Source organism: Haliotis rubra, unplaced genomic scaffold, assembly GCF_003918875.1.
Source record: "Haliotis rubra isolate DU_JTF1 unplaced genomic scaffold, ASM391887v1 Scf56, whole genome shotgun sequence".
NCBI classification, from domain to species: domain Eukaryota; kingdom Metazoa; phylum Mollusca; class Gastropoda; order Lepetellida; family Haliotidae; genus Haliotis; species Haliotis rubra.
Window position 1 is genome coordinate 1,257,775 of NW_025767257.1, and position 22,968 is coordinate 1,280,742.

The 22,968-nt window shown below is 38.6% G+C and overlaps 1 protein-coding gene across 1 annotated transcript in view; it reads right to left on the reverse strand.

Annotated features, from left to right (window-relative positions):
* Window positions 1–22,968, reverse strand: part of LOC124254016 (mitogen-activated protein kinase kinase kinase 13-B-like) — an 85,725-nt gene that overhangs the window by 12,700 nt on the left and 50,057 nt on the right. Inside the window, 3 exon segments of the mRNA XM_046687879.1 lie at window positions 246–429; window positions 1,506–1,750; window positions 6,371–6,576. Coding sequence (XP_046543835.1) covers window positions 246–429; window positions 1,506–1,750; window positions 6,371–6,546 — 605 coding nt within the window. The 5' untranslated portion in view covers window positions 6,547–6,576.

The following is a 22,968-nucleotide window of genomic DNA, read 5'->3' on the forward strand; positions in this document are numbered from 1 at the left end:
ACTAGTCTCTCAAGTTGGATTTCAAATGCCAAAGAGGATCCTTCTTATTTTTATTAATTATAACTGACTTCACTTTGGACAGTTGGAACATTATAATTTATATAGAATAGTAACCTGGTGGAATGTTATACAAAATAGAATGAATGGAATGTTACAGTATTTTTAGATGCATTGATTGACATCACATAAAATGAATTCCTTATCCCTGGACATGTCCCAGGTTTCCTCCATGTTGAAATACTCACTTGAAAGCAATAATGTTAGGGTGGTTGAGTTTGCGGAGATTGCGGATATCTGTCTCCTTGACATCACGGACCTTCTTGACTGCTACCTCCTCTCCTGTCAACTTCCCAAGGAACACTGAGCCCTGCGCCCCACTCCCCAGCCACTGCAGGTCAGTGATGTTCTCAAAAGGAATCTCCCAGTCATCTACAGAGAATCATCTTAACATGAATACCTCACATTACAGAAGGGCTGAATACGGTCATAGTGAGTGAGGATTGTGTAACACCAGGGGTATTCTAGCAATATATGGCAGGAGGGCTGAATACGGTCATAGTGAGTGAGGATTGTGTAACACCAGGGGTATTCTAGCAATATATGGCAGGAGGGCTGAATACGGTCATAGTGAGTGAGGATTGTGTAACACCAGGGGTATACTAGCAATATATGGCAGGAGGGCTGAATACAGTCATAGTGAGTGAGGATTGTGTAACACCAGGGGTATTCTAGCAATATATGGCAGGAGGGCTGAATACGGTCATAGTGAGTGAGGATTGTGTAACACCAAGGGTATTCTAGCAATATATGGCAGGAGGGCTGAATACAGTCATAGTGAGTGAGGATTGTGTAACACCAGGGTATTCTAGCAATATATGGCAGGAGGGCTGACGGTCATAGGGCTGGGTCATAGTGAGTGAGGATTGTGTAACACCAGGGTATTCTAACAATATATGGCAGGAGGGCTGAATACGGTCATAGTGAGTGAGGATTGTGTAACACCAAGGGTATTCTAGCAATATATGGCAGGAGGGCTGAATACAGTCATATTGAGTGAGGATTGTGTAACACCAGGGGTATTCTAGCAATATATGGCAGGAGGGCTGAATACGGTCATAGTGAGTGAGGATTGTGTAACACCAGGGGTATTCTAGCAATATATGGCAGGAGGGCTGAATACGGTAATAGTGTGTGAGGATTGTGTAACACCAGGGGTATTCTAGCAATATATGGCAGGGACACAAAAAAACGGGCCACACATAATTTACCCATGTAGAAATTAGAACCAAGTTCTTCAGCTAGAACAAGTGAGTGATTTAACCGAATAATGTCACTCATTTGTGACACAATACTCTGTTACTCTTTGTGGAACAAATGACATACATCACTGGGAACAGTTTTCCGATTAAATGAACTAAGTACTGGCACAATACAATGTCCCAGTGCACACATTACATCTGTTGATCAGTACCTCGCTGCCCTACATCTGCAGGTTAGTGGCCTACCTTGTTGTTTCAGCTCTGCAGCTGCTGCCTTGCCGATGATGGTCCAGACCGGACGGAGGCAGCCCAGCAGCCCCTCGAAGAACCCTCTCTGTGTCCCATCCCGGTAGCCCACGTCCACACTGCCTGATGGGTTGTGTATGGGAGTTACAGGTGCTGACCGGGCAAATGTGGGGGATGGTGTGGAGTCGGACGACGACTTCTCTGTGAGGCTCAGCTGGTCGACTTCATGCTCCAAACGGAGCATACTGCAGAGAAAGGGAGAGCAAGGTCACATTACACCAAAAGCAAGCATTCAAAACAGGCAGTAATATTGCTCTATCACAGAGAACTGTTCAGGCAACCAGGGCTTGATAGAATAAGCAATATATCCCTTGATTGGATGACACACAAAGTATACCTATGTACATTGCTCATTTTGACTGGTCGTTTACACCATTCATTAGTGTACTGTCGCTCATTACTGAGTTGACAGATTGATACAGATATTTGGTTAAGATGATTGAATTATAACAGGAGTATGGATATTGAATGCACTACATGACACACTATCCAGTGAAGACACAATATGATGTACAGTGATGTTCACTGTTAAAGAACAACCAATAAACCTATTATTAATCTACAATCTACTCCATGACATAAATGTTCCAAGATATGTGTATGATAATGTATTAACTATAACCATTGTAAGCTATATGTTTGGGCTGGCAAAGGTTTGATCACTCAATGGAACTAGCCAACTCCCAAACCTTCACTATATCAATCAGGCAGAATCTATACCCTTTACCTACAACACCTTACTCACTTCATCATCTGGCAGAACCATGCCCTTTATCTACAACACCTTGCTCACTTCATCATCTGGCAGAACCATGCCCTTTATCTACAACACCTTGCTCACTTCATCATCTGGCAGAACCATGCCCTTTATCTACAACACCTTGCTCACTTCATCATCTGGCAGAACCATGCCCTTTATCTACAACACCTTGCTCACTTCATCATCTGGCAGAACCATGCCCTTTATCTACAACACCTTGCTCACTTCATCATCTGGCAGAACCATGCCCTTTATCTACAACACCTTGCTCACTTCATCATCTGGCAGAACCATGCCCTTTATCTACAACACCTTGCTCACTTCATCATCTGGCAGAACCATGCCCTTTATCTACAACACCTTGCTCACTTCATCATCTGGCAGAACCATGCCCTTTATCTACAACACCTTGCTCACTTCATCATCTGGCAGCACCATGACCTTTACCTACAACACTTTGCTCACTTCATCATCTGGCAGATTTGTTTGTCGATTTGAAATAAAGGACATGTACATGTGATTGGCATTTAGATAACGACTGGATATTAATACATCACAGATACCTTGCAATAATTACTCCACGTAAATCATCGATTCATGATCAATCAGCCTATGAGATGTGACAACTCTGGCTGTTAAACTCATCGTTGATGAGCTCAATTTGTATTCTGCTTCCAATCAAAGGGTGAAAGGAGAAAGCTTTGACTTGAATTTTGTGTTGGTTAATGAACAGTGTGATGGGAATCCTCTCGATTCCTGAATAGTGCTTTGTCTGGTAACCTTTTAACTGGATTGGCAATTTATTAGACGTGCCAATCCATCCGTCTGGTTGAAATACATCTGAATTTGTAACACTGTTCAAAAGTGGACAGTAAAATATTGAAACTTAAAATCAGCTATTCCAATACAAAATAACACACATAGCAGTTATTTATACTTTTATTAATACCTGTACTTTTAATCCTGGCATTTCCCTTAAGATTCACAGTGAAATGTCAAGTTCTACACAGTAGTTCAAACTGTTTGACATTTACAGAGATAAATAAAAATATAATGAAAGCATGCAACTTTCAAGACATATCAAAATTTCAAAAGCTACAATGGCCATATGACAAAAAGACAACTTACATCAAATTATATCAGCTGTGTATAAAGCTGACATTTACAAACTCAATTTCCCATGTATTATCATTATCAGAAGTGTAATTCTAGAATCCCCGTAGGACAGAACGCCTCTCACTGCCCAACTCATCTCAGCAATCAGGAACACAATTCCCATCATAAATCTTGCGTGGGGCAAATAGTTATCACCATAAAGATGGCCACAAGATGAGGACCTGACTGCAGCCAATGCTTCTACAGCTTCATAAACAGCAGACGGCAAGTGAAACAGCTCCTCTCTTGGCAGATCAATTTGGATACGTGAATGGGAGAATACCCATTCCAAAAAGCAAAGACGTCATAGGGTGAACAACTAACGTCAGTTTTCTCACTTATTGACAGGCAAAGCCAACTGCAAGCCAAGCATGAATAAATCTGATGGACTGACGAGAACTCCTGAACAGGTAGTCATGGCTGTGGGTTGAAGTGGGTGGAGGTCTGATCAAGTGGCCATCAGTCAGGCTACTTCAGAGATGTGTTAGATTCAAACCTGCTCTTCATTATCCATATGATCAGCGACTACTTTCAGTGATAGTTCTGTTTCACCAATCTGGTCACTATTCATAAGTCACAATAGCTTGGTGCTATATTGACTAGACGGATGGCTGCTGAAATCACACTCATGTTATTCACTACATTGTTGGACGTCAGTTCAAGTGATTCAAACAATATAAAACTGTTTGTGATAAACTGGAAAATGAAATTCCACATACTGCATAAAACTTCGAGACTCAATTTCATGTCCAAAACTCCTGTGCTATTCACACTTCCAGGAATACAACACAAATCAAGTCACTACTGTTTGATTCGGGCACTTAATTCTACGCCCTGGACAAGACCAGCCAATGGTTGACAGTATTAGCACTTGTCAAGGTCATTTGCTTCATACAAATGTACAAGGTACAGAAGACCTGCTTGTCCCAGGATATGCATGAAGCAATCATCCCACATCTGCCATGTTTACATCACACACAAGGTTATTCGACCCGTGAAGGTCCGGGTTAGAATATTGATCTTCAGTAGCCCATGCTTGTTGTAAGAGGCGACTAATGGGATCAGGTGGTCTGGCTCACTGGCTTGGTTGACACATGTCATCAGTTCCCAACTGCACAGATTGATGCTCTTGCTAATGATCACTGGATTGTCTGGTACAGACTCGATTATTTACAGACCACCGCCATATAGCTGGAATATTGCTGAGTGCGGCGTAATACTAAGCTCACTCACTCACAAGGTTATTGATCTCCGTTGTCACACATCCCTCATTACAGTGAAGACTGTTGCTGTCACACAACTTCACTGAGGATCCTCATCGAAACAGACTATTAAAAAAGGTTAAAATACATCACATTAGCTTCCTACAAATCTGAAGAGTGACTGTTCTGCTTGTCAACACAAATATTGATAAGTCTACTTACTTCTAGAGTGTTTTTTCAGTTTCCCCTAATTAAAAAGATGAAAACCTGACAATAAGAGGTAATCCTGTTCTACACAAGGACATACAATGTCCTGACTGGGACTTGTGGCCAGAAGGGAGTGATGTCTGTTCTACACAAGGACATACAATGTTCTGACTGGGACTTCTGGCCAGAAGGGAGTGATGTCTGTTCTACACAAGGACATACAATGTCCTGACTGGGACTTCTGGCCAGAAGAGAGTGATGCCATGACTAACTTCTCTCTGTAGAAGTCTATGATCAATAGTGGAAACACATGGATTCCTCCCCAGGAGCGACACTGGAGATTGACTTATTCCGAGACAATTTACCCAGAACATCTTGGCAGATTGATGAACACCAAAATGATGGCTAAATCTTACCAGGGTTTGGCTGTTGGGGCAACATTTACCTAATGAAATTGGTGGTAATTTTGATAGCGTGTAGCGTTTGTACGCTAAATCGTCAGCTCCCAACAACAGGCCACTGTGAATAGAATGTATTCACGTTCCAGCAGAACAGTGTTGGTATTGAAGAAATTAATGAAACGATCATGGAATCGAGGAGAGCTCCAAAATGTGATTCTTACAATTGACAGAAGGTTCAGGATCAAGGGTCCACTTAAACGGGTCAATTTGATGATTTAGTTTCCCGAAAGATTGGATTTCAAGTTGTGGTTTCATTCAACTAAGTTGAATAATGATTGTGCTTTGATGTGGAAAGTTGGCCATTCCTTTCACAAGAAAGTTGTCATCCACTGAGTTCATTCATCTTCTCATTCAAAATGAGACTGTCATTTCAAAGGCATGAAATGAATGAGATTAAGATCGAAAACTTGATTTAATTTGAAATTCATTTTCTCATGCCTCTTTTACAGTCTAAAGGAGATTAAATTTCATTTAAAAGGCATGATATAGTTTCAACGAATCTTAATCTAAATCTCCTTAATCATCTGATCTTTGATTAACAACTGTATCATTCTAGCTGCCACAAGTTGTCGCCCTCGCCAGACAGACAGCCTCATCACGGACACACATCACAGGCACCAAGTTTTAACACTGATGAGACAGTTCATTCACTGAAAGGTTCCCTAATAAAACCAACTTCCAACAATGAAAGGTGACAAGACGCATGTTTTCTGATGTCTATTAAAATAACTCTTCGCATGAAAACAGACACAATAAATTGTTTGATGTTTTGACTCATGTCATCACGGTGTTACACCTCTACATAAGAGAGACAAAAATCTATTGACACATAATCTTTGCTTGAAGATTGTAAGTTTAAAATACTGGCCATGTTGGATTCTCTTACTATCACCCTGATGCATGCAGGTCAACCTAGAAATCCCCATACATACCACCTTATGACCAAAGCTTGCCCTAAATCTAATCACTAGGCCTGAAGTATCAGAAGCACCTTCCAGATTAACACATTATGAAGCTCACCTATTTGAGAACTCGAAGTCCGAGCTGGCTGTGAGGACATTGAGCATGTTGGGGCTGTTTCTACTGAACATCGGCTCATCTTTCTTGGGTATGTCGATGGCTTTGGAGGTACAGGTTGTCGCGGTCGACATGCTCTGCTGTGTGTACTCGGGTTGGGCATTACGCTCGAGTGTCATCCTGCTCACGCTCACTTAATATAGCACCTTCTGAAACAAGAGACAAGATGTTCAATGTTCAGTCAACTTTCATATCACTTCAAACAAAGTTGGATGCACATAGCTGAATCCGTAATCATCTAACACCCTTACAGGAGAGCAGACAGATGATCTGATGTCTCCATCACCATACTATATCATGCAACTGTCGAAGCAAGGCTGCATGCAAGTCTACAATTAATCAGCCATGCTGCAACAACAGACAATGACAAACTGCATGAAGGAGTACATTTGTACCACAAAAAATCATTTCTCCTTGAGATTGCCACAGAATTAGCTGTATAAAAGAATTTCTTTTCTTAGCAACATGATTCTGAAATACAATGCTGATTGTTTTCTGTCCAACTCAATTACTTTCCCAAACAAGTACAACATTACTCGTTTATCAGCTAATATAAACCCCTTCCATAGCCACCAACATATAACTGCTGAAAGTGAAGTTAATTGTACAATACTACATCATATGCATGTGTTTCTTAATCATTCTACCATGACTTCAGTAAATCCGGGATTGTGATTGTTAATCAAAGTCATTCAGAGGTATATAATCACGTTATATACCTCTAATTTTCCAACACAGTATGTATTTTGTTTTAATCTTAATAACGCAGTTATGGTAGAATAACAGTGTTTGGTTTTAAATCAAATTTACAGCTATTATAATTTCGTTATATACCTCCTACTTTCCAACACAGTATGTATATCTCCTAATTATCACACAGTGATGATACCGGGTGTTTGTAGAAGGTGAGCATATACTGCCCTACCAGTGACACCCATCACAAACACATGCAGATGCAAGATAATTGTTAGAGTGGAAACAAATCCAAATAAGGGAACTGCCTCAAGCATCATGTTTGTCATCGATGCATCGGTTTTGGAAATAGCCTCCACACATGCATCATGGAAACTTTTCTAAAAGCTTAACTTTAGCCTTAATGTCGTAACTTTGATCAAACATTTGAGGAAAAGTCATATGACACTCATTGAAATCTTCTTAGACTGAGCATGCTAGATTGTATCTCAAAAGTTGTGAAATGAGAAAGCAATCCCAGGAGCTGCTCAAATGTTGCTTGACATAAAGGGAAAGGTGACTGTTGGAAAGATAACCTCATTACTTTTGTCTTGGATAGAGTTTTGTCACTCTGAATCTTATGCATAGGTCTAAATATGAAACAGTTAAGTCTGTCTCGCTGGTCAGCTTTCCTTGTAGTTCAGGTGGGTAAATCAGTAGAAGGGAATTGACTTTTTGGTGGTTATTGAACAGTATCAGACGTTCAATATACCTGAAGCTTCTTGGCCAAATGACATTGCTCTGACTGAGCGGAACTTCTGATTCATTCGTGTGGGGACACAGACCAGCAAGAGAAGAGGATCACAATTGGTACCCATGGGGAGGCCAACTTCTTGCCTGAATGCCCCATTCCCCAATTCTTACACAGAACATCACTTACAGTATCAATGAGATAGTCCAGCATATCAAATATTGCTTTCTCAACAAGGCTACACTATGGATTAGTGTTCAGTCCTGAACAAATGCATCTACTTTCAGTTAGCACATCCATTATAAAAATGTTGTCAAGTGGATCAGTGGAATTACCTGGTCTAATTGAGAATAACCATCCTGGAGTTTCCCTTAAAGATCATTTTGGGCATTGGAAAACATTAAATGAATGTTCCAATCATTTACTTCCATTTGCTAGTCAGAAAATCTCCCAACCTAACGCTTCTTGTTGCTACTGGAGCAGATGACGCCCTCAATTCCAGGATGATGTCACTACATTTCCAAAGGACATGTTGCCAGTTCACAGCTGATTACAAGAATTATGAAACATTGCCAAAATACTTTAGTACTCTCACATATACAAGTATATATATATATTTAGAGTTATTGAATGAGTAAAGAGACTTAAGTAGTTGTGTTTTACAAAACATTGGAAGTCCTTACAGATTTTCTCTAACTAAAGAAGGGAACTAATGTCCAACATCAATTCTCAAGTTTTCTCAAACATCGTCAGCCAACATACATTCCTTTACTTCAATAATTCAGTCAAATTTGCAAACATGATATATGTACAGAGTTGATGTCAGGTAAACGATACCAAGAAGAAAGCAGGCCATTTAGTGTTTCAAACAGAAAACCCTTCCTTCTCCCAACACCAAGTTTTCACTTAAAACTTTTTTTCATAATTCACAGATGTGAAAATATTAATTGTGAATCATCAAGTTCTTTGAACAATAGTTACCCTATTATAGACATCTTATGTACATTTCAAGGATATTTCACAGCCATTTATCAGTATGGAGAAATCCAGTGGCGAGGCAGTGACAGGTGAAGGATTACAACTGAGGAGAGTTTGAAGCCATCAGCTAAAGGACAATACACCAGTGACATCCAGGACATATGTCCTCCTATTAGCTTGGCCTAACTGGAGCTGATGTTATTCCAAGTATGCTTTTAACTCTTGATGCATCTGATTAAGAGTGGGCGTTCTTCAGAAGTTGACATAAATACAACATGATCTTGAAGGACAAACATGAAACCATTTCCATTAGCTGCTAGCGTGAAAACCAGGGCTCAAGTTTCCACATTAAAACATCAGCTCTTTAAAGCCTTGATAAGGTAGATATGTGCTGTCAAATTCATCCTAGGACATCTATTTTCAGACAGCTACAAGTGATATGATTGTTGTATCAGTGAATGTATGGATGGGATGAAGACAAGCTGACAACGGTGCAGCACAGTACTGGTACAATGTACATGGTCCTCTATCAATGGGTGTTTCACTGACAGGTGTCTCTCCCTTCAATCCTGCCAGTATCCCTGATCACAGGCATGAAGGACAAAATATAAGAAATCTTGACGTTTCTCCAACTGTAATGTGAGATATGAATTGCGAAGTCTGTTCTCATTAAATGGAAGCAAACATTAAACAGTCAAGGTGTCCATTTCAATGGCCAATCAAACTTGCTGAGAATGGGCATTTTCCTATCTCCCTTCATTAGCTCTACCCGCTTTTAGGTCCAGAAACATATTTCACTGAAAAGTCTGGAAAGATACCATATTTGGAGAAGGTGTCAAAGTATATATTTACCGATAACAAATGTTTTAACTGAGCTCTGAGAATGGTTTTGAGTCACCTTCAGTAATAACACTAAGCAGTATGTCAGTGCTGGGAATAGAACCAGTTTCTGAGTCATTATGAGCTAACACTGTAACTACTTGGCTGAAACTGAGGACACACAAACACAGTTCTTACAAGGATCAACATTACATACTCCCCCAGCCCATGATTCTTGGACTGAAATGGTTCTTCATTCATGACCAAATGTAGCGGTGCCATGTTTGTGTCTGAACAGACCGTAAGACTTTGTAGAAGCCCCACAGGGAACAGTCCATGGTAGAGAGTCTTCCAACATACATCATTACAAGATTAATGGCTGATCAGTGAAGCACTGCTTGTAACCAGCAGCCCACAGACCGTTACTGTCAATATCCGCACAGTCTACATTCGTTTAGGGGCTCTAAGTCCTCATTAACCTGATTCCGACTGGCCCATAATGACTCACATCCCACCAGGACCAGCTACGACTCATATCTACAGGTAACTGAGCCTGTGTCATTAGCAAAGCTGATTACTGGTTACTTAAATCCACATGACAAATAGCCTGACAACATCAACACCAAGATGGAAAGAATTGAAAACTCAGTCTTTGTAGCAGATAGAAGCGGAGGCTGAGTAAATGGGGAAACAGCAATGTTTTTAATTAGTCAAAAATAATGACATTCTATCGGTTCTACACATATCAGGATGCCTGCACTCCACTTCTCAGTGCCAGACCTCCGCTACAAATTAGAAATCTTATATCGTACTGAAGTGCTAAACACCAATCAGACCTAGATATACCCTTCTCAGGTAAATCACTGCAGGGCAATACTGGATGGCCTCAGTTCTTTGCAACAGTTTATCATTGTTCAAATGAAAACAATATATGCATAATTATTACATACATGGCCTAACTACTACTAAAACTATATACATTTGTATTGAGCTAATAGCCACTAAACTGCTCGATTATCAGTAATATATTTAACGGAACATTATTCATGTATAATACAATGTGATTTTGTTTTGCAAATGAATAAATACCTGACTCTACATAGGCATATAATTTCCAGCAAAATACAGAATATTTTCTATACTGATAATTATTTACTAACCCAAATTTACTACATATATAACCCACTTTCAACATCTTTTTTCTCCACATATCAGTTAAGCACTTGGAAGTTTAAGATGTTCTTAAACTATATGTGTGCTATAGAAACTACACGTTTCTTCAGTAGCAACAGGCAATGTTTATTGATTTCCTCAGGGAAATCTAATGATGATGTTTATGACGTTTCATGAGAGAAGACGTGCTGCCCTTTTCGGCGCGCTGCAGTCAATACAGACCTACTTTAATGTCGATGTTACTTTACTCTTTTAGTTGGTGACATTTAGAGTTGCATATATCTTATTTCAATTCTTGGAAGTAAGAAAATTAATGACCTAAAACTGCAAGTCCAACCTGTTTTAATATCACTGTGTTAGAAGGTCAATGCAGCATAAATTTCATACTCAGGCTTAATGCAAAGAAACTGACTTGAATTGCAAATCAACCAGACAACACAGAAATTCTGCAAAATTTCTTGTCATGTCAGCAGCATAATTGCTGATGGCAGCTATTCAGTCCCTCTCTTCCTCACCCACGTAATGTTTCTAAACATGAAACTTTTTCTACAGTATCTTTTTCTCTAAAACATTGGACATGGGGATTTATAGTACAGCAATATCACATAGCAATGTGTCCAAATCTAGCCAGTAAAAAATAATATCACATTAGTCGGTCACTGATATCTAAGAATCCTTTCTAAAGTGTCAACCTGTGAAGCAACATGAACATTGTCTTAACAGAGACAATATGAACTTCTTTGAGTGGCACTTACAAGTTGGGAAGTACATTGTACAATAATGACAAACTTTATGGATAACAACTCTTCTATTTTGTAAGTACAGATTCCATGGTACAAGAATCTGTATTGAAACCTAGCACTTATGAAATATAAGTTATCCATGAAAGTTGTCATCATTGATATTATGACCTCATTACAACAGTGACATGACCTCCTTAACAAAGTGACATGACCTCATAACCACAGGGAGCGGTGGGGTAGCCTAGTGGTTAAAGTGTTCGCTTATCATGCCGAAGATCTGAGTTCAATTCCCCACATGGGTACAATGTGTGAAGCCCATTTCCGGTGTCCACCGCTGTATATTGCTGGAATACTGCTAAAAGCAGCGTAAAACCATACTCGCTCACTCACTCACTCATAACAACAGTGACATGACCACAGTGACATCTTCCCGCCACTGTCAAATGACTCCAGCGATGTCAGCACCATACAACAGGTCTACTCCTCACCACAGCCCTGCCGCACCATGCAACCAGTAATTCCCACAGACGCCCATATTCTTGTCCTTGCCATAACTTCATTATCACACACCACACATCTATCTTACACAACCGAATGTCACCCTGCCCTCCAACAACCTTCACTATTTCTGTGAAATTAAGTTAATCCCTACAAGCAATGTAACGAAGGAGATATATTGACATTTCCATGTGCTAGATCACAAGGATGAGCCTGATATGACATGCATAATGAGCAACTCTCTCCACATCACTGCTATATTAAACACAAAGATATTTGTCTACAGAAATCTGGCTTATTAAATATTCAAACTAAAAAAATATATTTATTTCTGCCCAGTTATTGGGTGTGCCATTTTCACGTGTACATGAAGACATGGCGTGATCAGCTAAAGGGTGTATATTCCAATCAGCAAGCCCTAAACTTTCACATTCATTTAAAAACTGATAAATTTGAACATTTCAGATCACATACATATACAAATAATATACATAAACCACATGATAAACACAGGTATTGCCCAGTGATATTTAAGTCTTGCTTGTTGCTTACTGTGACGCATTATTCCTGCTAAATGAGAGTGGGATGGATATATAGGCAATGGTAGATAGAGTATAGTCAGAGTATTGTCAGATAATATATATAGGCAATGGTAGACAGAGTATAGTCAGATAATATATATAGGCAATGGTAGATAGAGTATAGTCTGATAATATATATAGGCAATGGTAGATAGAATATAGTCAGATAATATATATAGGCAATGGTAGATAGAGTATAGTCAGATAATATATATAGGCAATGGTAGATAGAGTATAGTCTGATAATATATATAGGCAATGGTAGATAGAATATAGTCAGATAATATATATAGGCAATGGTAAATAGTGAGTGAGTGAGTGAGTGAGTTTAGTTTTATGCCGCACTCAGCAATATTCCAGCTATATGGTGGCGGTCTGTAAATAATCGACAATCCAGTGATCAACAGCATGAGCATCGATCTGCGCAATTGGGAACTGTTGACATGTGGCAACCAAGTCAGCGAGCCTGACCACCCGATCCCGTTAGTCGCCTCTTACGACAAGCATAGTCGCCTTTTGTGGCAAGCATGGGTTGCTGAAGACCTATTCTACCCCGGATCTTCACGGGTCCAATGGTAGATATAGAGTATAGTCAGATAATATATATTGGCAATGTCATATAGTCATCACATGATCTACAACATCAAATCAGATTGAAATATGGCATGAGTGCAGGGGTGGAACTTTAAAATTGCTAGTGTACTCCGGTACAGTGGCACATGTAAAATCACTTGCCCTGATAATTTTTCCACTATACTGGCTGTCTTCTGGTTGATTTTTAAAAAAACAAACATAATTAACATTGGAAAGTCAAGTGGACACCGGTACAGTGTGATGTACAAATTTGCTTGCCCGACAGAAAGAAACACTGGACTGGGATGTCGGGCAATGGGTTATTTCCATCCCTGGAGTGTGAGTTTAGTTTTATGCCACATTCAGCAATATTCCAGCTATATGGCAGAGGTCTGTAAATAATCGAGTCTGGACCAGACAATCCAGTGATCAACAGCATGAGCATCGATCTACGCAATTGGGATACAATGACATGTGTCAACCAAGTCAGCGAGCCAGACCACCCGATCCCGTTAGTCACCTCTTACGACAAGCATGGGTTACTGAAGATCAATTCTAACCCGGATCTTCATGGATAATACCTGCATGAAACATCATGAATGTCCTGTCTTCATGTTGATGAACCTAATTACCTACTTTGAAAATGCAATTCCTGACACATATCCCTTCATGTCTGAACAAGTTCAGTGCACAGGGTGTAGTTTCCTGACACAGCCAGTGAAAACTAAAGACTCAGGGCCTACCTTCTGTACTTGATGAACACCCTCTATATATAATCCAGCCAACACACGCTTCCCTTGAATCAGAGACACACCATATGCAATGATGAGTTTGCTTCTAAAAACTATCTCATTTAACATAATATTTTTAGAAGCTTGGAAATATAATAACTAATTTATTATGCTGTTATCTGAACCATGAAACTCCATGGTGAATTATTCAAATGAAAATACGTGCCCGTTCAACACGTGACACACATATGCCAATCCTTAGCTTCTGCAATAATCAGAAACTTCTGTCATATAAAGACACTGACATCTTCTTTAACAACAAAACTTACATTTAGACGAGAAAGTCACAGTTATGACCTGCTCTGACGTCTCGTCAATACCAGGTGAATATTCACTAAACATCCCACAATATGAAATCGTGAATAATCAATACTCCCCACCTAGTACGGCATGGGAGATAGTCAGATGTTGTCAGTGACATGCTGCTATCTTTAGCACTGTCGGCTGGGTCAGCTATCTATCCCACAACAGAACAAAAGTTTTATTGTCCACTCTCAGTTAGATGATTCCTAGATCTTAGCAAAAATGTAACCAAAGGTTTAGTAATTCTGGACAGATAGTGCCACAATATTTGAAATTTTGTTACCAGATATGACCTTCACATGGAAACATATATGTACAACACATTCCTCATTTACAAGACTTATCATCAGATTTCTAGATTTACCTCTGAAGGTCTGAGTGCATGAAGAGATAGCCCACTGTGTATATTGTATGTCTGTGGTAGCTGTGAGAGAAGGCCAGCTGTATCGGCCATATCAACAAGGTTCAGGAAGAGTTCTTTATGGTGCTATTTGATGCCAGTTACGAGCCCTCTTAGACACAGGAATATTTCAAGTGATCTGTCATGCAAATAGCTTCCATAATCAAACCCTCTGTCATATCATCTGACACACACAGATTGTGCTCGAGAATAACATGAATAAAGTATGGGTTCGTTTATCTTCTTTACTATTTACCAGCAACTTATAAATAGATGCTCTGTTAAAGACGTTATCGGAAGATCATAAATATTCATTGAACGATATTTGACAGGGAGTATTGTTGCTATTACACTGAGATTCAAAAGGCTTTTGGAAATACATTCTCACATCATCTTTGACACATTATTCAGCTTCTGTCCTTGACTCACTAACATTTCAGTATCACAGTAACCCATGTTTCCCACAATACTCACATTTATTTAATATTTGACTGAAAAGACAAATTACAGTGAAATACTCAAAAATACATAACAGTAAAAAACATTTTTGCATTACAATTTGATAATTATTGAGAAGCAATCTGCATTCTGCATACTGATCTTGTCAGAACACAACAGGCCGTGGGCACATCCAAATCAGAATTATTCAAAAACAACAATCATGAGTGTCATTTCCATACGATCCAACTGTTAAAGATTATTATGAATGGGCAAACTGTATACTGTACAATGTCTACAATATCATGAACATCTATTCTGTTCATCTGATCACCTGACAACATAACAATGAATAATTTCTTCCAATCATGTGGTCCACAGTATGCCTATCTTCACAACCACAAAGGACACCAACAATGTCAAACATTGAAACCCACTTGTGAAGTAAATACTTTAGCTACATGGCTACCCTACCCTTCAGCCCAAACACCACATTGATGCAGAAATTTCATGTGCCTACAGTCACCAAGCTAGATAAAGTCACTTGAAATGTTCACAAACTGTCCACACATGAACTAACGGAGGCAAATCTACACACCAGGATAAAGCAGGCCTGTCCTGTGTACAGAATGTGCATACCAAATAGCTAGATGACAATAGCATATAACTGATACGCTTGATACTGACACAAAAGCTTTTCCTGCGATCGATTGAACACCGAGTACTCAATGACCTAAGTGGACTTGCAGTTTTTAAAATGCTTAGTGTTATCGTATATACACCTTGATAATCCAAAACAATTTACAGTGAAAAGGACACATGAATAATATTATCACGTTTGTGTTTTAGATTTCAGTGAAATGAACAATATACAGTGAAACAGACACATGGATTTATAGTATCACTGTTGTATACTTCAGTGAAATGAACAATAAACAGTGAAACAGACACATGGATTTATATTATCACTGTTGTAGATATCAGTGAAATGAACACTTTACAGTGAAACAGACACATTGATACATATCGTTTGGTCCTAGATTTCAACATCAATCACATGCCTAAATATCTATACCACAAAGATGTGATAAGTTCAACATATCTGTCATCATAAAAATGCCCTTTAATACATAGCTTAGATTTTTCTCTTCAGGTTTCAATTCTGACTATTCAATGTATTATCATAAAACCTATGAAGTAATTATTCATGGAACTAGATGTCCACAGCATACCAAACACTACAATCGTCATCAGATCATGTTAACACTACACACTCCAGTCAATACCGAAGCACTATCAGTTCAACACGTGACATATCGAGGCAACACATTAGTTGACCTTCAGCCTTTTCTGTAGTCGGGAGACAGTCATTATGTACAACCCCCAAGGTATTCTTGGTGATTATCACCCTAATGATTCTCAGACTGTGGGCAAACAATAGTTTAGTGGACAGTCCACCTATCAAAGGGCATGGTACTCACATCAAGAGATGTATTACAGTATTACCACAATACAGCCCAGTATTTCTATACTAGGGGAATAACCCCACTAGCGAGAAGATTTGTGAAATTTTCATTTGTGTAAGTTTTCCTATCAAAACTGAAGTGAATTTTGTTTAAGAAAAATGTTAAGATTGTCAATCCTCTCCATTAGTGAAAACCTACCGGACTACACACATCTCTTGCTGTACAATGAAAAAGTTAGTTGGTGTAAATGATAGCTCTGTTGAGCTGACTCTATAGGTACCCAGCAAATATAATAAAACAAAACCCTTTCCACATCCGTAAGAAATCTATTCTAACAGCAGAGTTGACTGTACAATTCATACTATATAATGAGCCTGTGTCTGAGGGTAGGGAGAGTGCTAAAACAGTGTTGTGAAATGGAGGCCACACCAAAACTCTATGATGTTATCAATGAGATGAAACTGTACTATTTATAAAGAAGACAAGATTTATAAATGATATATCCTACATATTCGTGATTAAAAGAGAAATAACATTTAACATTAAAACTGATGAAGTCAAATCATTTTCAGTACCTAAATACAACCACCAAAACCCATTGCAACATTAAACCGAAATATTTGTCATAAAATGCAAATTTCCTTGTTAACATCTTCTTAAAAGAATCTTTTTAAGCCAATCATAGAGATCTACCAGAGTCAACTCAAGCCTTATGGCAATTTTCTACAAGACTTGGTATTTATCTCATGGCATTAAGAATATTCAACAACCATTATTAATAACAATTATTTCCCTTTCAAGAAATAATCACTAAAAATTGATGCCTCCAGTCACCTAGTCCTTAATCCATTTTTTGGTGATCTGAATTTTTCTTTCAGGATGGGCCAAAAGTTGCCCTGGAATCTAGTTCTTTGTATCAACATGGCTGACATGTTGAAACCGCCTGCCCGCTTAGCTATTGATTTTCTACAGCCCTTTGGGGTTTGTGCTTGCAAATAACATCGGCCTATAAACTGCCCGATCTATAACCAAAGGATGATGTCTCGGTGAAATTAGCAATATCCTGAGTCCGCAGCCAGTTTTGAATGGCATGGCAGGGCTCATACATCAGACAATTGTGGACGTTTTTATTGTGCAATGCAATATTTAAATTTCTTGAGTCCAAGACTAGGTTACTGGGCAAAGATTTGATGATCTCTGATGTTTTCTTTGTGACAAAAACAAGTTTCTTTTGATGATAAATCTGATAACAATGAAGTAACTTATGCTCTGAGTCTTTATGAGTAGCATCAAGGATTAGACAGTGCCTCGCATGATTAAGTAACAGGAGAATTAAACCAACAGGCATAACTATGATCGAGGTCATGAGGTAATAAAGTAAATAGTCTGGATAAACTAGTACTCAGAAGGTCTTGTACTACTGTCATTAATCATACTGTGAATGTGTACCATGTGATCCCACATTGATCTTTAGGTAATGTGGTTTACATATTCAACAGCAGATGATAATAAATTCATGTTCTTTGTAACACTGGTCATTTTCAGTTTGAATAAGCTGCCATGCTAAAAATGCAATATCATTTCCAGAAATATCACTGTACACAACAAATGATATTTTGATTGTTGAACATAATTTTTTTATTTTTTTTGAACATTCAAAACGACATCTTTAAAAAACATTGAAATTTCCCATCCAAAATTTGAGCACATGAAAATGTACACCATAACATTTATAAGAGGCAGCATCCCAGCTGATCCCAACCTTCAATGGCTGCCAGCTACACAGCTGTACAATATAACAGTACATTGACACATGTCAATATCACTTGACCTAGCAATGCCAGTGTTGTGTACACCCAAGATATATACAATCTACACTACGACATCTGCACATACACAAACTGAAAACAAAGGCAGAACCAGACTCGGGAATCCTAACAGTATACATCCAAATCAATCCAAACTGCCACATCATCAAATTACAAAACATTATCAAATGACATATTTAATGAACTTACAGTTATCCACATCTGATCTAGGCAAATGTCCATTTGTGGAGGTACTCTGTCCAGAATGGTATAAGCCAGCATCCATATTGTCCGTGGCCCCACTACCTACTACTACGTCTGAACCAGCCTGCGTCCTATGTTCTTTGTGGAGAACAGCCATTGTGCTATTGATCAACATAGCCTATTGTGATTCTCACTCAACACGCAGCACAGGTATATTGATTCACCCAATTTTCTATCAATGGATGGAAAAAACATCATAAGCATAGCTGTGACCCACTGGTAATATATTCTGATTAATTGGAGGACACAGCAAGTGATGTTATCATGCGGCGTAAATTAAAATTGATTAATGCTAACGAAAGTTGTTGAATTTATTGTTGAGGTTCGTGTATGATGGCATAAAAGTACAATGGAAGTAGGCTGAATAACAGATTTGAGCCTTATTACTTTCAGAAGCTGCTGAACATAATTATTTCTACACAATGGCAATGAAAAAAGCTAGTGCGAATCTTGTAAAAGCTTATCAGGATTGCTCTTAACCATTCAATCGATGTCATGCATTGAAAATTTACAATACTAAAATGAAAATATCTCGGAATATTTGTGAACTTAAGAACTCTGGCGGCATACATTTATTACCAAACTATTAAACATAACATAAGGTTATTGTCAATAAGTCATGAATAGTTGCCTCATTACACATTGTGCTCAGTCTTGTTCGGAGAGCATGCACTGTGATAAATCTTTCAACAGAGCCAGCTAAACACAAAGGACTCATATATATTAAGCTCTAAACATCATTGAATGTAGTCCTAAGTATTTTAACTCAACTTGCAGGACAGGGATCTTTTAAAATGAAATAAAATATTAATAACAGTGTAAACAAATATTCCAAGATTTGACGAGATGATTCTCATCCGAGACTGTTTTGAACAGCCATGGGTGAATGACCTATTACAATACAGACATTGATGTAACTGAATCATGAAATGTAATTCATCACATTACAATAGTAAATGAACACAGTTCACATAGTAATGTAGTTTAGATTGAACAAATGAAGTGTGTTGTATGAGGGTACAGACAAAGGACAGATACCCAAGGATGGTACTAGTTACTTTGGAAATACTGCTCTGTCTTTGTTCATTTGGACACACTTTTGAAGAATAGGTACCATCATAACAGTATCATGAAATCACATTCTCTTTGTTGCACTGTATTTTCATCATTACAGAATTTCTGCTGCCTAATAAATATTTCACTACCCAAAGAACTGTGATCCCATTTGACATTCAACCAACTCCTTTAGTGATAGCAAATGACCAAATTACAATACAGTTCACAAAATCATGGACCAATCCCCATATTAACATGCTATCCCAAGTCCCTGTAATAATGGCTAAATCTAATCCAAGCTTTTAGCTTGATTAGAAAATGGCTTGTTGCAGCATGCAACGTATCTGATTTCCTGATGAACACAGCCCGTGTGATCATCGCTGGAACTTGGAAGTGAACACACCTCAAAGTCTTAATCCTAAGTACTGGAAGCAGCATTTGTCTGTGATTAGGAACTTACACCTGTTTCCTGATCAGAGACATATTGTCTTTTCATCCAGAGTAATAGACATGTAACTCAGCCTGGGGCTTACACGAGCAGGTTCTGAACATTTCACAAAAACACATGAAAGAACCCTATAATTGATATGATGATCCCACGACCAGCGCTGTGCAATCAGGAAATAAGAGACTTGGACATTACCACAGCATGTAAGCTCCATCAGTTTTCCTATTGAAAATCATTTTACTGTCACAAAATTCCTTTTTTCCCAAAATGTATGGTTTTATAAAGAAAAGTAAAATCATTTGTCACAGTCTCATACATTATGACTTCTAAAACAAATGGAAAGTTCAAATTACATTTTCAAGATAGTTTCAATGGAGTTGTAGTTGTTTGAATCCATATTTAACCAGGAAGCGAGATGGGTTCCACAATGAACAGCTGCCAAACTGTGTCAGTTTAGCGAACAACTTTAAGAATGAAACATTTCAAGGATGTTTACTATTTGGGGGAAACCCAAGGGCACATGTTTCATTAAAAAAAACTATTTCCTTTAAAGGTTCCAGCATTCAGTATTTATTGAGAACTGATACTAAAACCATTAAAAACAACTCCACAACTTCATTCATCAAAAAATCAATTTTCACAACCTCCTCATTTAAATTCAAATTATTTCAAACATTTGATTTTCTTCAAGTAACCACGGAAACAATACACAAGGAAAGAACTACCCGGCGTCTGTGCCACTTGTGGAATGGCCATAAATGATTAAAGTCTGTTTACCTCGGCTGCAGATGATTCACCCCCTTGGTTACATCATTGAGCTAGCTCCCCAGTCAATCTGGGTTAATGGAACAGTAGGCTCTCCTCCCCATCTCCAAAAACCAACATGCTGGCTGGCCGCCTGCTGATTCATGGATTGAAATAACAAGAAAAGTCACACCAGGATTTCATGTGTTTAGCTATCTAGACATGGAACCTGGTTACTGGATTATATGGATGAAGGTATAGTTCCTGCTGTGAATATCAATCGTGGATTTTACACGTTGGTGTTTCAAGAACTGAGGGAACTGGAGGAAACCAAGACAAAAAGTAGTGGCCACACTCAGGTACATCTTGAAGACACTGAGATGGGTGAATTATCAAACAAACATCTATCAGTAGATATAACCAAAATATCAACAAAATGGGTGAGTGAGTGAGTTTAGCTTTATGCCGCACTCAGCGATATTCCAGCTATATGGCGTCAGTCTGTAAATAATCAAGTCTGGATTCTGGTTGATCAAGGGATCAACAGCATGAGCATCAGTCTACTCAGTTGGGATACGATGACATGTGTCAACCAAGCCAGTGGGCTTGACCACCCGATCCCGTTAGTCGCCCCTTATGACAACCATGAGTTACTGAAGATCAATTCTAACCCGGATCTTCACCGGTCACAACAAAATGGAATGGTAAAACAAGTTATATTTGGGATTGCACTTTCTCAGTGAAATATAGATTCTAGTACTTTTAGTGGGTTAGATGGCTGACTTTGTGTGCTGTCCTGGTGAATGACTCCAAGAGTCTGGGTTTGAATCTTGGATGGGATTCAATCAAAAACAGTACCAGAATCTGTTTTTCACTGAGGAAGTGAAATCGTAAACATACAATATGTTACATCTGACCACTTTCTAAACAGCTTTATCTACCCAAAATACGGACTGCTTATAATTTTACTCCATTTGTTTGTAGTTACATACTGATCAATTCAGATGCCTAATACTGTGCAAAATCTAAATGTAAGATAATTACAATCAATAATTACATTATTAATCATACACACTCAAAAGTATTACCAAAGGATAATATACTGAACTTCATCAGCCTGGAAAGGTTTGGATATCCCCCCACCCAAACAATCAAGTATGGGATTATCAACACCAAAACAGCAACTTCAATAGCTTGGGTAAAAGCATTCTTTTCAAAAAATACCACTTACCAGTATGGTAACAATCTTTTCATTAAAAATCAACTAATAAGAACACCTACAAATCCTACCTTAACAAAACATCGGTGTTTGTAAGAAAGTGTACACACTAACTAGAGCATGAAGTGACCCTTCTCGTCTTCCCCCTGCACACCTGTAAATGACAGGGACATATGTCATCCTCTTCTGTTTACAAACACAAATGAATCATCAATGTTTATGTCCAGCTTGTATTGATTCCGTCCCAGATCAAACACCCGCAAATGATCAAGTGACGAATTCATCGGATGCACTTCCTAAACATAGTCTTCATCAATACAAAATCATCTATTCTTAATGTCCAATCACTGATCACCAACAACTATATGTAGGGGAATGTTCCTGGAATCAACAAGATGATGAAATATATGTGAATCACCTGATCAGTCATATAAAACTGCTACGTTCGTCAGCAATATTTGTCAACTTCTCCGACCTCGAACCAACAGTACGAGTCTATTGATTTTTCTCCTCCCAACCATCAGAGGCCCAACTAGCGGAATCTACATTGCTGTCGGAGCATCAAGGATTGCGAAATAGTTGTCACTCTCAACTCATGAGTAATCCGCAACATGTTGTTATCACTTTGAATGTGTTAATTTCTAAAAGAAACAATCATGAGACATATGACAACAAAATAGACATATTGCCACAGAACCAGGGCCTACATGTCAGGGTTTCTGGTTAGAAATCTAGAGCTGAATATACAGAGGTATAGTCATTAGCTGGTGGGCTGATGGCCGACATCTCCAGTCGGCTGGGAGATGAGTATCAAAG